The sequence below is a fragment of the Eumetopias jubatus genome, unplaced genomic scaffold, assembly GCF_037043125.1.
Source record: "Eumetopias jubatus isolate StellerSeaLion01/CBP00866 unplaced genomic scaffold, mEumJub1_p1.0 scaffold_2, whole genome shotgun sequence".
Classification (NCBI taxonomy): domain Eukaryota; kingdom Metazoa; phylum Chordata; class Mammalia; order Carnivora; family Otariidae; genus Eumetopias; species Eumetopias jubatus.
This window is the reverse complement of record NW_028274808.1, coordinates 40,306,134-40,319,078: the sequence shown is the minus strand read 5'-3', so window position 1 is coordinate 40,319,078 and position 12,945 is coordinate 40,306,134. Positions and strand designations below refer to the sequence as shown.

At 47.3% G+C, this 12,945-nt stretch overlaps 1 protein-coding gene across 2 annotated transcripts in view; it reads left to right on the top strand.

Annotated features, from left to right (window-relative positions):
• Window positions 1-4,870, top strand: part of SH2D4A (SH2 domain containing 4A) — a 54,018-nt gene extending 49,148 nt beyond the window's left edge. For both annotated transcript variants that reach the window (XM_028124089.2, XM_028124088.2), the window contains 2 exons: window positions 4,064-4,284; window positions 4,778-4,870. In XM_028124089.2, coding sequence (XP_027979890.2) covers window positions 4,064-4,284; window positions 4,778-4,870 — 314 coding nt within the window. The remainder of the gene's footprint in view (window positions 1-4,063; window positions 4,285-4,777) is intronic.
• The last annotated feature ends 8,075 nt before the right edge of the window (window positions 4,871-12,945 follow it).

Sequence of the window (12,945 nt, the reverse complement as noted above, 5' to 3'; positions counted from 1 at the left end):
GGGAAGTGGGAACAGGTGCTCGGCAGGTGCAGAGGAACCTTGACTTACTGCTCAGAAAGCTCCATGCTACTGAGTTGCATCTTGGAGAATGAGTAGGCATTTTCCAGAAGGAAGCTGTGAAGAAGGGCATCCCACTGACCTGCCCTCCTTCTGTCGGGTTGTTGCTGCCACTTGGATTTCCAGTGAGGGCATGCTACAGGTTCTGAGTTATTTCAAGTGTCTTAGGGTCTATTCACCCTCTTTTGTGCAAAAAATAGTCCTTCTGGGCCTGTCATGGAGCTCTCCCTTCACTCCAGTGGGGTTTAAAGCTGTGCTGGCCAATATGGTAGCCACTCCACATATGTGGCTCTTTACACCAAAATTAATTAAAATTAAATAAAACTAAAGGTTGAGTCCCTCAGTAACACTAGCTACATTTCAGGTCCTCAATAGCCACATGTGGCTAATGGCCTCCACACGGCCAGCCCAAGCATTTCCATTGCCACAGAAATTCTGTTGAATAGCACTGTCCTAGAGCGTGCCCTGGCATCATGCAGAGAAAGGAGTGGGACATTTCTTTGTGCTCCCTCACAACTCCTGCTGTTGTGAACCTCCAGGCTGGGTGGTCAGGCTCTCAGGGGTTGTAGCCAGCTCTGCCCCAGGCTCTTCAAGAGCCAGAAGCAGTCCAGTAAGACCTCATGCAGTGACATCTGCTTCCTTCTGGACTGTAGTAGTTCTGGCACTCCCTGCCCAGATTCAGCTTAAAATAGAGCGGTGCTGGGGGAAGATCTGGCTCATTTCAAAAATTGATGAAGTAAAAGAAAGCTTTTTATTTACCCCTCATCACTAGCACAGAAATCCTCTTGTGAACTCACATAGGCTTATAATGTGTGAAGAGAGCTGGTCAGAGGGAGGTTGCCTGGAGGCGTCATTCCCTTTAGGGAGCTGGATGAGGGCCACTGCTTCAGAATTCTTAGAGTCATGCACCAGGGTAAGGAGATTGCCCAAGTTCACAGCGATTAATATCAGACACTGGATTTTGCCTTTGCAGTCAAGGACTCTCTTTGTAGGCAGACAAATCTCACTGCTTGGCAGCAATACATAGCCAGGCCTCCCTTCCTTCGATGGAATCATGACAAATTGTACATGGACAAGTATCATCAGATGAGCCAAAGGAGTGTGCTCCTCAAGAATGATAATCCTGTTGTTGTAAAGCAAAAAGAACAAAGCGTGGTCTCCACGGCACTTCACTTCTGAACCTTCAGAACCATTGTGTTCGAGTCTCCCTTATGACTTATGATTTGCCACAAAATCATTTTATGGGTTCTGCCTTCAGAACCATTGTGTTCGAGTCTCCGTTATGACTTATGATTTGCCACAAAATCATTTTATTAGGTTCTGGTGTCTCTGGAGGTTACACAGTGCCAAGATCTGTGTGTAATGGGTAATAATTACAGTTTGAGAGGCTTTTGGGAAGTTTGATATACAGCTACTATCTGACCTGACTTTAGGAGGAATTTAACCTAACTTAACCCAGGTTCAGTTATAATTTTCCAGAGTAGCTTTCATTTTAGGAACCTAAATCCATCTGGATAACATGCTGATGTTATAAATTATAACATCTACCCCATCTGTTGAAGTAACTTGGAGTTTCAGAGCTAGGTTGTTGGTAAGTCTGGAAGGAGAGAGAAATCTTTTTTCCAGAATGCTGCTTCTCCTTCACTCACCTCTGAAGGGGAGTTTTCAGTGTCAGTGAAAAATATCCCTGGTTTCATAGACAATCAAATACAGAGCCTTGAAACTTCAGTTATTTTTAGTCCCTGGGTAGGCTGGTTACCTGTTGCCTTGTTTCAGATTATGGTTGTCATCTGTGATTTATCAATAGGATCAGGTGTGTTTGGAAAGGTAGAATAGACCAACAGAATCAGCAGTCCGTATCTGTTGGAGCTTAGATGGGCATCATTTGAGCACCTACAGTGGACAGTGCCGCAGCTGACCCAAGAGCCTCACGCACTGTCAGTGGTGCGTGCAGTTTCCATTGGCTCAGGTCTCATCAAGGAAAGGGCAGAAAGGTAACTGGAGGTGGTGGAGATAATGCACAGGCATCGGTAACCTTGCTGGGCCTTGATGCAGTAGAGCTGGAGGCCCTAGAAGAGAGGCCATACTAATTCAGACCAGCCAAGAGAGGCTGGTCTGAATTAGTATGAATTCATGAGGCCTCTAAAGTATATATACATATAAAACTTCATTTAAATGGAGAGTTTTATTTTGAATATATGTGAAGACAAATATGTGAAAATATAAATGGACTCTTCCATTTCAGGGATACTTCCTATCTGTGAGTGGGGGGATCTGCCAAGCGTTTGCAACACCCCCAGTTCTTATCCCGGTGTTTCACTGGGGTTGAGCCTCGCAGGGGTTGAGCACTGTGACTTTGAGGTGCAGGCTCTGGGGCCTCCTGAAAGGTACATGGGAGAAGAGAAGACAGAAGGGCTGGTTGGTCGGTCTTGGCTAGGAGGGAACGGGTGACTTTTTAATCCCCACTTTATTAAAGGTCTACTTACAAAAAAGAAAATAGAGATGCTTAAAAAAAAAAAAAAGATTTATTTACTTGAGAGAGAGTGCAGGCATGAGGGCAGGCGGAGAGGCAGTGGGAGAGGGGAAGAGAATCTTCAGCAGACTCCACACTAGGCACAGAGCCCCATGTGAGGCTTGATCTCATGACCCTGAGATCATGACCTGAGCTGAACGCAAGAATGAGATGCTCAACCGACTGCACCACCCAGGCACCCCAGGAAGCAGCGATGCTTTTATTTGATGTCATACTCTGGATAATTAGGGTTCAATTCTCTATTAACTTTACTAATAACAAGACTAACGGGCTATAATAATCCATCTAGTGCCTTTTCACCAGGAGATTTTTTTGGGGAGGTTCCCTAATAGATACAGAGTATCACTATGGAGCTAACCGTGGAACAGGAAAAGTAAGATCTTCTATCTGCCGAGGTGAAGGGGGTCACTGGGAAAATGCTGCTCCTCCTCCCAAACCGAGCCTGCTGATGAGGTGAATGACTTCACCATCTCTCCAAGATGTGTTTGTGCACTCTCCGCATATCTCACAGCATCACTGACTCATCTGATGAAGTACAATAGGAATAAGAAGGGAAATTGGGAATATGAGTCAAACCTCATGCGTTTGGACTCAGGGAAAAGGCTGGTCTGAATTAGTATGAATTCATGAGGCCTCTAAAGTATATATACATATAAAACTTCATATAAATGGAGAGTTTTATTTTGAATATATGTGAAGACAAACATGTGAAAATATAAATATATGAGCATATGCATACCCACATACACATATGTGGATATTCTTTTATTCCTTTAAATGCCACTGAAGTATCATTTAGGAGTAACTACAGAAGAAAGAGATAAACCTGGGTCCCTCCTGGTTCTGTTACTAACTTGCTGACTCCTGGACCAGGCTCCTCAGCTCAGCACTACTGATATTGGGGCTGGATGATTCTTCGTAGTGTGAAGCTGTCCTATGCACTGTCGGATGTTTAGCAGCATCCCTGGCCCCTACGCAGTGGATACCTGTAGGATCCTCTGCCCCTGACAACCAAAAATGTCTCTCAGAGATTTCCAGACATTGTTCTGGTGGAGAACCGCTGTTTAAGACCATGTAGGAACACGCTCCAGGCCACAGAGTCCTCATCAGTAAACCGAGGAGGACGCCTTCCAGTCCCCTCCCAGCTCGAACACTTCCAGGACGCCTGTAAAGGGTCCTACCAGACTCAGAAGCCACCTAACACCTGTGATGTTATAACCGGGTGCACAGGTGGAAACGTATTCTGAATGTTAAACATGGACGCTCTCATTTATATTACCCATTGGCTGTTGCCACCTACCCCGCTTGCCCGGTGACCGAATGCCAGATGAGTGATACTGTACTGCATTCTGAAGAAGTCCAAAATGGACTGGAAGTTGCTCTTACTTTTTACTAAACTTTATCCACGCAGCTGTATAACTGAAGACAGTTCTGGAAATGATTTGCCTGAAATACCTGCTCTTCTTTCCGCAGGGATTCTGACATTAAAGAGAGCAAATGAGCTTCTGAGCACGTGCGTGCCAGGCAGTTTTCTGATCCGTGTGAGTGAAAGGATCAAAGGCTATGCCCTGTCCTATCTGTCTGAGGATGGCTGTAAGCATTTCCTCATAGATGCCTCTACGGATTCCTACAGCTTCCTGGGCGTGGACCGGCTGCAGCACGCCACCCTGGCGGCGCTGGTGGACTATCACAAGGTGAACCAGTGTCCAGGCTGAATTTGCTCTGTGAATGGTTGTCTTGCGGCAGCTCTAGCAATGAAAGGCAATTACAAGAAGAAAGATTGAGATGAGTAACGGAGGGATTAGTCTTTGATAATTCTTCCGGATAATCAGGATTCTTAATTGCATTTCCTTTATCATTGAACCTAGTTCCTCCTCAGATACTCAGGGAGAAGGCACTGGGGCAGAGAATGGAGGAGATGCTCAAAGTCCGTGCACACACTGATCGCATCTGAGACCACTCTTAGTGAGAACTCAAGCTCAGGAGGGAAAAAGAGTACATGGCAATTTGCAGATGAGAAAATCTCTTTTAAGATTGCCGTAAACCAATAAAGCTTCATGTAAATCAAGGGCAAACAAGAAGTTATGTACTCTGAGGAGGCAGGGAAGGGCATGACATTCTTATTTCTACTGTCTTAACAACCTGCCCACCCACAGCCCAGCCTGATCTCTGCCTTCTGATTCACAGGAGGAACCCATAACTTCCCTGGGAAAAGAGCTCCTTCTCTACCCCTGCGGTCAGCAGGACGGGCCGCCCGACTACCTGGAGCTCTTTGAGTGACAGCCTCCATCGTGTCATCCTGCCCCCTCCAGCTGGGCTTTCCTCTGGGTAAACGCTGCTGAAATAGGCCTTTGTGTGAGAAGCCAAAGTTAGCCTGCAGCAGAGCCAGCCAACACTGATCAACAGGCAAGTGTCCTTGGAGCCCCGTGGAAATCTCTCTTCTGCACAAATGCTGGAGTTTAACGTTAAGAGAAAATTACCTCTGCATCCTATTCACTCCAAAAGTAAAGGGAGATGATCCCCAATTTCAGCAACTACATGAAGGATACAACCGTAATGATGGATATAAAATGAACAAAGAAATTGAAGCCTTTTAGGAATTAAGGCGTACTTCAAAAACCAGTAGCTCCTGTGAACTATTTTATGACCTCTACACTCCCTCTTTGCATTATTTCACATCTCAGGATTGTGTTTATGTTAAGTTCCATGTTGGCTTTGGGGAACTGGCGGAAAAGGCTTCACTGGTGGTTGAACCAACGCTGCAGACACACTTCATTTATTATGTATGTTGGAGCCAGGATGTAAGGAAGAGACATAGAAAAACAAAACTTGGGAATGTAAACTGAATGAGGAGTTAAAACTGAGGAGGAGAGGCTTACCACGTCAAGAAATACTGCAGACGGTAGGGGAGTGAGCGAAGAGCTGTGAGCGTTTCCTCGTCCTGGAGGACAGCACAGGGCTCGCCCTGTGACCCTGGCTCTGTCGGAGAGCACACCACGGAGGGTGAAGCACACGCACTCGTGAGGCGCTGACAGACCAGCGCAGAGAGTGAGCCGTTGCAGTACTACTTGTTCTGGGTTGGATGGTGTCCCCAGGAAGATAGGTTGAAGTCCTAAACCCTGGTACCTGTGAATGTGACCTTAGTTGGGAATAGGGTCTTTGCCGATGTGATCAAGTGAAGATGAGTTGCTACTGGATTCAGGTGGACACTCCATCCGAGGACAGGCATCCTTATAAGGAGAGAGAGCTTGGGAAACAGATACCCGCAGAGGTGAGGCGGCCATGCGACCAGAGAGGTGATGCGGCTGTAGGCCAGGGAATGCCAAGGAGCGCTGGCCACCCCCACAAGCCAGGATCCTCCCCGGAGCCTTCGAGGGGAATGTGGCCTTGCTGACACCTTGGTTTCAGACTTTGAGCCTCCAGATCTCTAAAAGAATAAATTTCTGTTGTCTTAAGCCACCGAGTTTATGGTCATTTGTTACAGCCGCCCTCACAAACTCACACAGAAGTTCTTGTCATGACAGAACCTGATGGGTGTTGTGTGCCATTTGTGGCTACACAGCCCACCCTCCTGATATGGAAGGAAGAGGGGAGAGTAAGCTCCCCCCTGGCTCTGTTCCATTCTGGGATGCAGGTTTGCTCAGTCAGGAGTCTTATGCCCCACTGCATCCGCACCCCCACCCGCAAGCAACTCTCGGGCCGGCCCAGCGAGGGGGACGCCTCTGGGCAGTGACCAAGGTGCTCTGGGCCAGAGAGTCATCCTCTGGGAAGATGGAGGCTGGCTTGTACTCCAGGCCTACTCTCTGCCTCAGCATTTTTTCAAAGGAGCAGCCGTTGTGGCAGTTTATTCATGAGGTTGTTGATTGTGTAACACACTCACAGACAGTGTAAAATGTAACCAGAGAAGAGGGTGGGGTACGTGTGTGTATGTGTGAGTGCATATGGGTGCATGTGTGTGCTCTCATGAGAAAGTTTTTAAACACAGATCATTGTGAAGTGTTACCTGAAATGTCCCATGTGTTTCTAGTCTGAACGACAACTGTCAATGAGACGTTTGTCCAAGAGGACCTGTCTTTAGCTGTCATTTCTAACTGTGGTTCAACAGCCATGACATTTTAGAATTGCAAAGACCACACAGGACCCATATCTTCCCACCATTAGCTCTCTGAACTTCAGTTTTCACTTCTAATAAAAAAAGGTATTTTTTTAGTTGAGGTGTACTTGACATTTAACATTAAACTAGTTTCAGGTGTACAACATAACGATTTGACATGTGAAATGTCTGTGAAATGATCACCACTGTAAGTCTGTCATCCATCACCTTAAAAGGTACAAATTTTTTCTTCTGATAACTTCTAAGATCTACTAAGTTGCTAAGAGCAACTTTTAAATATGCACTCTAGCATTATCCACTGTAGTCACCATGCTGTACATCCCCATGACTTATTTTATAACTGGAAGTCTGTACCTCTTGACCCCCTTCACCCACTTTGCCCACCGCCCCAACCCTCCTTCCCTCCGGCAACCACCAATCTGTTCTCTATATCTAGGAGTTTGGCTTGTTTGTTGTTTAGATTGCACATATAAGTGAAACCATAGGGTATTTGTCTCTCTCTGACTTATTTCACTTTGCATAACACCATCAAGGTCCATCCGTGTTGCAAATGGCAAGATCTCATTCTTTTTTATGGCCAAGTAATATTCCATTGTGTGTGTGTGTGTGTGTGTGTGTGTGTGTGTGTGTGTGTGTGTGTGTGTGTATACATCTCTTTATATCCATCTCTTTATATCCATTCATCTGTTGATGGACACCAAGGTTGCTTCCATTATCTTGGCTACTGTAAATAATGGCTGCAGTGAACCTAGGCGTGCATGTATCTTTTCGAATTGGTATTTCTGTTTTCTTTGGATAAATACCCAGAAGTAGAACTGCTGGGTCATATGGTAGTTCTATTTTAATTAAAAGAAGGTGCTTTTACTAGCTGATTTTTATTAATTTCATCCAGTTCTGAAATCTTATGGTTCTGTAATGAATAGAAAAGTATCCTGTAGTCACTAATCGTTATGAAGACATATGATTTCAGCATCACCCTCTGTCTAAAATTATTTTGGAGGAAATAAGTATAGTCATATCCAGATATAATGACACTTAGTAACATCCTACTGTGGGATGACTTAGTAAACGGGAAATGACCTGAATTAACCTAATAGTACAAGGGGAAGCAGGTCTGAGTTCTGTAAGTTTTATCCTGTTGGTTATTATTCAGAGAAATAAACTGTCCATTGTTTGATGATATGATGGCCAGCAGTGCTACTTGAAATTCTTAGGGAGGGAGAATGATACAGAATTCAGAAAATGATTAAAACCAAATGGGGTTGGGGCGCCTGGGTGGCTCAGTTGGCTAAGCATCTGCCTTCGGTTCAGGTCATGATCCCAGGGTCCTGGGATCGAGCGCTGCATCGGGCTCCCTGCTCAGCGGCGAGCTTGCTTCTCCCTCTCCCACTCCCGCTGCTTGTGTTCCCTCTCTCGCTGTCTCTCTTTGTCAAATAAATAAAGAACTTAAAAAAAATAAAATAAACCAAATAGGGTCGTGGAAGCCTGAATTCTCATCCTAGCTCAGCTATTAGATACGGTCTCCCTATGTCTGACCCTAGTTGTGGCCTAAGGCGAGGCCATCCAAACCCTCTTAGGTTGCCTCAGCAAGCCCAGCCCCTGGCCTGCCTACGGTTTCTTGGTCTAGGGTGTTCCCCTCCTGTTACTGTCCAGGTTCCAGGCCCAAGCACTCCAACCTGCCTTCCTCTTTGGGACTGTGTGCAAATGCCTCTCACTGCCCACGTTGATTCTTTTCTTTCTCAACTCCCTCAAAAGATTCTAGAATCTCCTCTTACAGTCATCCCAGACTCTCTGGCTGCCACCCCCCCTCCTGCCAGACCCTCACAATCATTAACCCCCAACCAGGTCACCCATAAGGACCCTGGTTCTGGTCTCCTACTCTACCCCTCTTTTGGAGGATGCACACAGAAGTTACTTTGTTCCTCAGTGTGACCAGCAGAGCTAAGCAACGCCAAGAAGTGTTAGTGGGCCCAAAACTTCTGCCAAGAAAAGGAAAAACACAGGGAGAGTTAAGAAGAAAAAGGATCAAGAAAAAGGAGAAAAAGTGAAAATGGGGTCTGGACAGGTCACTTAAAATATCTTAGGGGCATTTCTACCAAAATTGCCTATCTGAGCCACACTTTGGAATTAACCGTCCTTTTAAGTATAAACTAATGGCATGTGCTCATGTGGCACAAAATATGCTTTTAGATTAAAGAAAGGAAAGAATTCGTGGCCAAAAGTTCTGCAGTGGCCACTTCCTGCAGAGGCCTGGAGTTCAGCACGTGTGACGGGCCTCACACGCAGAATCCTCGGGACGCCTGCCATTTGACACACAGGAGACACAAAGATGACTTACAGGGGTGTGTGGATGTGTCTCCACGGGGCCTCTGGGCTTCCCTTCTTGCCAAGAACATGGTAAATACATTCAGACTGCATCCCATTGGTCTTTCTTTCAGAAAGCAAGTTTCTACAGTTACATCTTTTAAAGAAGACATCTGTTCGACTTGCTCTTCCCCTTCCTCAGGAGTGGCCGCAAATCTTACTTGCACGTCTCTCCTCTGCTCTCCATTTTTTGTAATCTCCTCCTCATAGTTTTCCTCTCTCCCTGCTTTCCTGCTGTATTTCCGAGAGCTTCTCATCTCCTTCCCTTCCGCAACACAGACTCGCACACAGACACGCAGCGTGAATTCTGCTCTCACTGCATCCACTGTGGACGTGGGCGTTCTATTTCCAGTGTACTTGCTATGCTTCCTTCTGGCCTCCGCCGGATCCTCACGCTTCCTACTGCTGCCCCAGATTGAAAATGCTCAGGAGCCTTACAGGGCAAAACTGCTCTTTCTACTGTGTGATAACACATTGGTCGTGAGTGAGCTCAGTGCAGTAGAAAGTCTAGCAGGTTTGGGTTTGGATCCTGGCTACATCACTAACCAGCAGTGTGGGCTTTTTTTTTTTTTTTTTAAGATTTATTTATTCATTTGAGAGAGAGAGAGAGGGAGCACCAGTCAGAGGGAGAGGGAGAAGCCGACACCCCGATGAACAGGGTTTCCCGAGGCGGGGCTCGATCCCAAGACCCTGGGATCGTGACCTGAGCCAAAGGCAGACGTTTAACCGACTGAGCCACTCAGGTGCCCCCTAGCTGTGTGGAATCTTAAAAGAAAAACAATAGTAAGCCTGTCTGAGCTTCAGCTCTCAAACAGGAGTGACTCAAGTCACCCACTGGATTCTGAGGCTTAGAAAAGAAGTATGTAAAGTCTCTTGGGTCCAACAAAGCCGGGATTCATGCACTCCATGCTCCTCTGTTATGAACTCAGCTTATATAACCCATGGGCTGTGTATACCAATGGCCCATTTGCTACAGTTTCTGGGATGAATTTTCAGGGGGAAAGGGAAGCTTTTAGAGTGAGGGATATAATAGGGAATCACACAATAAATTAGCCAGTTGAAATGGCTTGCAGAGAGATGGCTACCTTAGTCTAGATTAGAAATGGCAGATAGAGGGCATTCTCTTAATGTTGAATTTTGACAACACCGAAGTTAGCAGTAGCCAAGTGTTTACCCAAAATTGGTCATCGACAAATTGATTCAGTTGTTCAGGAATTCCTGATCACAAATCCCCAAGAATTTGCCTGCCTTTTTGACCAGAAGATTTACCACAACCCCAGATCCCTCTGGGATTCTCTCTGCTTCGTCTCCCAAATAGGTCAGGCAGAGCCAGTGCTAACCCAGACTGCTGGGGGTTGGGGGAAGCCCCCGCCACCCTGGTCAGTCTAAATCAGCTTTTATTTTCCTTTAGCTGAAAGGATGTTCCTTCATGAAGTCTTCCTTCCAGCTGAGTCCAGATCCTGGTAACCCTCCACCACACCGAGCCTCCACAACCCAACCACATGGCGCTTGCTTTACCCTATCTCTTGCCAGTGCTCTGGGTGGTGGAGCTCTGGAACACACCACTCTGCTGTTCCTCACAGCCCCACACACCGTAGGGGTGACTTTTACATGGCTCTCTTTGAGGTTAATGACTGGAAGAAAGAACAAGTAGTTAAATACATTCTCCCTTCAGCCTTTCTTTGTAACTTGAGGGTTTTGCTGTTTGTATTCCATTTTTATTTATTTATTTTTCTTAACCGTTTTAAATGGGGCTTCACATCCTAGCAGGCCAGGTGAGGATGACTGTTGCAGTTTTCAACGCTGGGGTTGGGGGGGGCGCTCTGGGAGCAGATTGGGGTGGGGTTAGAAACGGGGGTTGGGGGTTAACAGCTGAGAAAGAGGGAGTAGCAAGCTGAAGCCCTGACTCTCAGGTTGATGAGGAGTAAGTGCCCCGCCTGGGTGCCGCCTGTAGTGGGCAGGCTGGCTGCGCAATCAGCCACCAAAGGACACTTGGTGAGTCTTGGGCAGAGGTCGCCGAAGGTGGCCTGGCCCTCCCTGAGCCTCTGGGTGATTGGGTGACAGGCAGAGACAGCCCCGAGGCCGTGCCTGCTTCTCTCCTTGAAGAGAGACTCCCCTGGAAGAACCATGGAGGCAGACACAGGCCCAGGGCGTGTGCAAAGGATCGCTATCACAGAGACATTCTGACAGGCACCTCTGCCGAGAGAACATTTTCTGTGTGTTGGAAAAAACCACCACCCAACCTCCGCGCCCCCACCAGCTGGCACGGTCCCCATGATTTTTGGCTGCTGCAGCAAAGCACTGACTGAGTCCTGCCAGGAGAAACAGCTTTGAATTCAAATATAAAGCTAATCAGAATATGGATCACACAAAGCTGCCAGTTATTTGATGGGTGTTGGGAGTAAAACACACCCACCGGCTCAGGGACCGCCCAGGGGCATTATCTCTGATCAGCAATTCTCAGAAACCATGTCAAATCTTTTTCAAAAGGCGAGTATTCCCACCTGCTCTCCCATCCCATTCAAGGCAGCCTTTAAGTCCAAGGCCTTGGGCATATAGAGGCCATACAGAGGTTCTGGAGGGCGGCTTCCAAGGCTTCAGAGCCTCAAGCCTCAGGGGAATACAGAGCCGCTAGAGGGAGGCAGCTCTGTGCGTTCCGTGTTCCTGGATCACGGTGTTTTCTTTCACCAGCAGGGGATTGCCCGGTGGGCTGAAGAGCAGAGCAACGGTGGGAAACTGAGGCACAAGAAAACAGACTCTGGACTTGCTGGAGGCCAAAGCTCCCTTCTCTACCCCCTCCCCCTGACCTTCAAGCCCTCTGGAGCTGGCAAGTAGGACGGGGTGATAACAGCTGAGCCTGAAGCCAGCCACTTTCTGCCCCGGGCCTCTGAGCGAGCTCCCTACAGTTTCTGCACCTGGGAAAGGCTAGTACCTGCTTTAGCACGGTGGCGTTCTATACAGAACGTGCCCGGCTCTGCACCTTACCTCGGAAACCATGAATGCTCCTCAGCTGCCTAGGGGGTCATCGACACCAAATTACCGAGCGTGGAATTTAAGGAAGAAATTACCTGTTATATCTTACATTCCTAGTTACGCTTCTTCAGATGGACTGAACTTGTTTTCAGAATGACAGAAATAGAGGACAACGGTGCCCATGTGATGGGTTCATGACCTCTAACGTGCAACCCATGCTGGCCTGAGAGGTGCTGGGTGTGCTGGGGAGCGTCACGGACGGCTGTGAATGCGGACCTGGTGTTGCATAGCGATACCTGGGTGTGAATACCTGCGGCGAGCCCGACGGGTCCTAGTTGCGGGAAACAAATAGACGAAATGTCCTTATAACCTGCAGCCCACTGACAAATACCCTGAGGCAGGCGGAGTGTAACATTCCTCAGGAAACTCCCAGCCATTTCGACGTTAATGCCTTGCTAGAGGGAAAAGCAACCTTAGCTTGACAACAGCAAGGCCTCTGGTAGCCTGTGAGCCTTTGTTTTGTTAATTTTACTTAATTTAAATTCAATTAGCCAACATAAGTACATCATTAGGTTTTATTGGAATTTCCCTAATCTTTAACCACCCCCCAACCCCAAAGTATATAATCAGTTGCTCCTCACAGTCCCGGGGCCGTGACTCTTTCTGCCCGTGGGTCCTGTCTCCGTGCTTTAATAAAAGCACCTTTTTTGCACCAAAGACGGCTTGGCCGTCGGCTCCAAAGCTCACCACCATTGCAAAACTCCATCCCTAGGACATGGCAGATGTGACTGCATTCATGACTCTGAATGAGGAGACGGGGATACAGAGAGGCTGAGTGCCTGGCTTAAGATCATACAGGCTGCCAGTCAAAGAGCTGGAATTGGAGCCCAGGCACTGTGGCTGG